This window comes from Dipodomys ordii, unplaced genomic scaffold (genome assembly GCF_000151885.1).
Source record: "Dipodomys ordii isolate 6190 unplaced genomic scaffold, Dord_2.0 Scaffold188, whole genome shotgun sequence".
NCBI classification, from domain to species: domain Eukaryota; kingdom Metazoa; phylum Chordata; class Mammalia; order Rodentia; family Heteromyidae; genus Dipodomys; species Dipodomys ordii.
The window spans coordinates 657,385-662,488 of NW_012267404.1; the positions used below are offsets into that span (position 1 = coordinate 657,385).

General features: G+C 46.2%; 1 protein-coding gene across 1 annotated transcript; it reads right to left on the reverse strand.

Annotated features, from left to right (window-relative positions):
• Positions 1–409: 409 nt before the first annotated feature.
• Ppp1r3c (protein phosphatase 1, regulatory subunit 3C) lies at positions 410–4,298 on the reverse strand. The gene is made up of 2 exons (XM_013034355.1): positions 4,218–4,298; positions 410–1,826 (listed from the first exon to the last, which is right to left on the reverse strand). The coding sequence occupies exons 1-2, from the start codon at positions 4,229–4,231 to the stop codon at positions 887–889; spliced, it is 954 nt and encodes a 317-aa protein (XP_012889809.1). The 5' UTR covers positions 4,232–4,298; the 3' UTR covers positions 410–886.
• Positions 4,299–5,104: the final 806 nt, after the last annotated feature.

Consider the following 5,104-nt stretch of genomic DNA (forward strand, 5'->3'; position numbering starts at 1 on the left):
TTATTTTTGGTTTAATCAAGGCACTTGTAAAAAACCATCTTTGACATATGTGGATTCCTGTGTGCTGTTAGCCACTGGAAATGGCATGAATAGTTGGCTATAACATTCTATACCAAGAACCCAAGTACAATGCCTTGATCACAAAGTCATTTATAATATTAGGACTTCAAAGACAGATTCAGTTAAGCTTGCCCCAAATCGTGAGTTTTTTTTTTTAATAGACCATGATTAAACAGAAAGGCTTTACTTAAGGTCTTGAGTCTCCAAAATTATAGTTCATCTTCCCAAAACACCATCCAATATCCTAAAAGTTTATTTGGCTTTTCTCCACAAGAATACATAGAATAGACCTCTTCCCTCTCTTCTGTTATTTCTCCAGGAGAAATAGTTGTAAACCCAACTTCAAAACACAAAAATAACCTTACAGTTTCACCAACAAAAATTAAATGTTCAGACCTCAACTCCTACTCTGACTCAAGCCTCAGAGCTATTTGCATACCCCTTTCACACACTCTTCCTCACACCATTAACACAGCTTTCCATCACCATCAACTGTCCTTCTTCAACTTTTTCTTGCCCAATGTGAAAGCTAGTAACCGAGAGGGAAGACAGGAAGGACACTGGAAAGAAAAAAAAAGATTACTTAAACAGTAATAGTTCTCAGGCAGTTACTTGATCATCTAGAACAAAATGATGAGTAGAATCATCTGTCTGGATACCAACACTAACTTCTCAAGTGGCTCCTATTTTTCTGGTGCCAGGCCCTGAAGGTTCAAACCTAAACCTATCAGTAGAAAGTAGCAAAGGCTTCCTAATATTGAGCAATACAGATATAGAATTGCATGGGGACTACCACAGGTCAAGATCAGTCACTAGGTTGCTTAATTCATCGGTAAGAGGCCAAATTCTCCAATCTCCCCCAGCTCTGCCATTCTGGGAACAGTCCACTGGCCAACCTCGGACTGCCAAAGATGGTTGACTCCAGCTCAGTCTTGGGGGGCATCTGGCTGAATGCACAGTCCTGGGGTGCCATCTGTGTCTGCACCCCATCTGGTTTCCACTGCACATGAACAATTCTGTAATTCTGGCCCTTGTTGTTGTCCCAGAAGACTTGCCCGTTAGCTTGATATGAAATGCAGAACTCAATTTTCTCCTCAATTGGGATGACAGAGGGTAAGTCAATGGCAAAGGAGAAGGTGTCGCTATCTGAGCTGCCGTACACATTCTTCATGTAGACACAGTCCACATCCGTATAGCTTTTCCACGAGTCAAACGTAATGCGGACCTGAACCTTCTTTTCAAAGCTCATGTTTTTCACTTTGATTGTCCCAGTCACTGTCCGTTCTTGCAAAGAGCAGTTCTCCAGACAGACAAGGTTCTTCTGAAAATGATTCCGGAAACTTAAGTAATCAGTTGAAGGCTGAGGAAAATCTAAAATCAGGGTTTTCTCCTCATGGAGTTTTAAACCAGAGGAGATATCATTAAGGTCCAAGAGATCAAATTGGAGGTCCCATGCAGGTTCTTCTGGAAGGTCAGAGAAAACGTGGACTGCAGTGAGAGATAGGCCCTTGGAGTCGGCAAATACAACCCGCTTCTTGGCTTGGTTGTGTGAGTGTTTCCATTCTTTCTGTGATTTGGCTTCCTGTTTGAGGTTGAGACATGATTTCAAAGGCTTCAATTTATTCACAAAATTTTTTCGTTGAAAGTCATTGTAAGGGCCCAAGAAACTCTTCAGAGGTGGCGAATGAGCCAGGCAAAACCTCATGGCCATATCCATTGGCATGACTGAACTGGTCAGAGGACGTGGGTCCAAAACCTGGATCATTCTGGATTGCAAAAAGGAAGGAGATTATGACCTAGATCTGAAATGCTCAGCCTGGTCCCAAATATATATTCCTATTTTTATACTCACTGAATTATGGCCAGTGCAGTAAGTAGCAGGGAGGTGCTATCCTATGTAGCATAAAAGTGTCAGGGGATCAGACCTGCATTCCATCCTGTGCCCACGGCTAGCCACTGGGTTGTGGCCTAACTGCTGAACTTGGAAGGGGTTCAGATTCCCCATCTGAGATGGTTGTATTTCATGATATCTATTACAATTGTAAGAGCAATTTGCTCTGTTCTATTCTTTTGGGGAGGATAGGGAGGAATTGGGATTCAAACTCAGGACCTCTCATTTGGAGTTTACCACTTGAGCCACACACCCCAGCCCTTTTTTGTTCAAGTTCTGTTTTTTTATAGGTTCACACATATACCAGAGCTGGCCTGTACTGTGATTCCTGCAGAGCTGGGCTAACAAATGCACACCACTCCACTCAGATTATTAGTTGAAATTGGGTCTCACTAACATTTTGCCCCAGCTGACTTCAAACTTCAACCGTCAATCTCTACCTCCAAAGTAAATGGAGGTGGCCTAAACCAAAGATTCTTAAACCTGATACTCCGAGACCTAAAGCTATTAGAGAAGAACCTCTGGGGATAATGCCCATGAGGTGAATATATTCTTAAAGCTTCCCCAGAGAGTTTAGTGACCAGATAGCTTCTCCCAATACCATAGTTCCAAGCCCTCTGCTTACTGCTTTTTTGTTTATTGAACTGATTACATTTCTCTAGATCAAGTGAAAGCCCAAAGCAGCAACCAGGAGTGAAAGACTAGGGAGTAGAAGTCAGAATTATCTTTGTATTCCATTTATTATGTTCTTCCTCATTGTTCAAACAACCAATGGAAACACAATCTAACAGCGTGTACACAAACTTTCCAGACACTATTTCATATAGAAAGACACATGTGGGGCTGGGAAGGTGGCTCAGTGGTAGAGTGATTGCCTTGCATGCATGAGGCTCTGGGTTTGATTCCTCAGCCCCACATAAGCAGAAAAGGCTGGAAGTGGCACTATGGCTCAAGTGGTAGAGCACTAGCGTTGAGCTGAAGAGCTGAGGGAGAGTGGCCAGGCCTAGAGTTCAGGCCCCATGACCAACAAAATAAAAAGAAAGAAAGAAGGAAAGGAAGGAAGGAAGGAAGGAGGGAGGGAAGGAAGGAAGGAAGGGAGGAAGAAAGGGAGGGAGGAAGGAAAGAAGGAAAAACTGGGGCTGAAGGAATAGTTCAAGTGATAGAGTATCTGCCTGGCCAAGTATAATTCCCTGAGTTCAAGCCCAACTACCATCCAAAACTGGTTGTCTTTATAAGATGCTAGATACAGTCATTTGTTCACTATAATAAGTATTTTACTATTTGAATGTTTTAAATATATACAATAAAATTTACCTTTTAAAAATCTAACTCCTAGAGAACTGAAATGTTATTAAGTATTTATTAGACATATGAACTTACAAATAGTTTTAAAGCTTCATAGGAAATGTACTAAAAAGTAATCTATGAGTAGGAATGCAATGAACTTTTTTTTTTTTGCCAGTCCCCAGACTTTTACTTGGGCCTGGGTACGGTCCCTAAGCTGCTTTTTGCTCAAGGCTAGCCCTCTACCAATCGAGCCACAGCGCCACACCCAGCTTTTTTGAGCTGTATATTGGAGATAAGAGTCTCTGGAGTTTCCTGTCTGGACTGGCTTCTAACCACCATCCTCAGATCTCTGCCTCTAGAATAGCTAGGATTACAGACATGAGCCACCAGCACCCACTGGCAATGACCATTTTTAAGAAAGACAGTAAGAGCTATATAAAATTTAAACCTATCTAAATCCACCTATGTTCAACTGTGTTAAACTAAAAATCACTGGCCAAGAGTTAAAAATATACTTTGCTCCAACTCTGAGGCTGAGTTTGCTACTGCAAACCATAGAGTGGGAGAGAAATGAATGCAGATCTCACTAGTAATTTTTGTCTCCCAAGCTAACCACGAATACCAGAGTGCTGTCAAACATTAAGCTTCCCCCAAGTACTTGGGACAGTGTGCAGAGAACAGTGCGCCAAAGAGGGGATCCAAACTAAAGCTGACTCATGTGACGACCATTTCTGATTAGATGCTGATTAGAAAACAAAAGGGGGTGCAAGAAAAAAATTAAAATGCACACCGACAATTTGTGCATCCTCAAAGGCCTCCGCGGTGGCAGATTTGACTCAGCAGCCCCTCAACCGACCCTGCCCCCAGGGTCTTCACTTGCAGACGTGACGTGACAAAAATGCAACCTCCCCCCACCCCCGACTTCTCCGCAGCTGCCAGCTCCCCTCTATTCGTGGAGAGAGAGTTGCCCTGAACCTACCTGGTGCAGCTCATGAGGCTGGGAGGCAGCAGCGGACCGACAGAGCCGTCACCCTCACCCGGACCCACCACCTCTCCAGTAGACTGCGGGAGGCCCAGCCCCAGAGCGGGTTTATCAACGCCCAACCACGTGAACGGATCCCTCCAGCCAATCGCCGGGCCGCGGGCCGGATGGCGCGACCAATCAGCGCTCAGCTGGAGCGCGAGCCTCCACCGGCGAACGTGTTCTCCACGGGTGTGCTGGGAGCTGCCCGGGGAGCCCCAGGGGGACGCGGGGGACTCCGAAGCCAGCTGGACTGAGCCTCGGAACGCGAACCCGGAGCCAGGCGGCGTGCCGGCACGTAATGCACCGAGCGAGCCGGGAGCAGCCGCAGCCAGCTTCCCCGTCCCCCACCCTCCCACCCCACGCCACCCCGCCCCGCCCCGAGTGGGCGCCAGCTCCTCTGGGCCTGGGGCTTCCGCTGCTTAGAACTATGTGGGTCCGTGCACACGGGTAAGGTTACAAGTGATTGTATTGCTCATGCGTGGTAGGTCCCCGCACTCTTGGGTCTGCACCATCAGAAACGGCCTGGCTGCTTCTTTGGTTACAAGGAATCCACAGAGTTCGCCGACGCCTCTCACAGGTGTGGTGCGGGAGTAGGTACGTCCCAGAAACCGAGCGGGAGCTGAGGCGAAGACCCCGCAGCTGATGCTGTGGCTCGCGCCTCTTACCCCGCCTCTCAGGAGGCTGAGATTCAAAGCCAGATCGGGCACTGGGCTCACGCCTAGCTACTCGGCAGGCTGCGATCTGAGGATCTCACTTCGAAGCCAACCCAGGCCCAAGAAAAAAAAAAAAAAAATCCAATTAACCATTTTATCTACAATAAACTGAAAAAGAAGCAGCCAGAA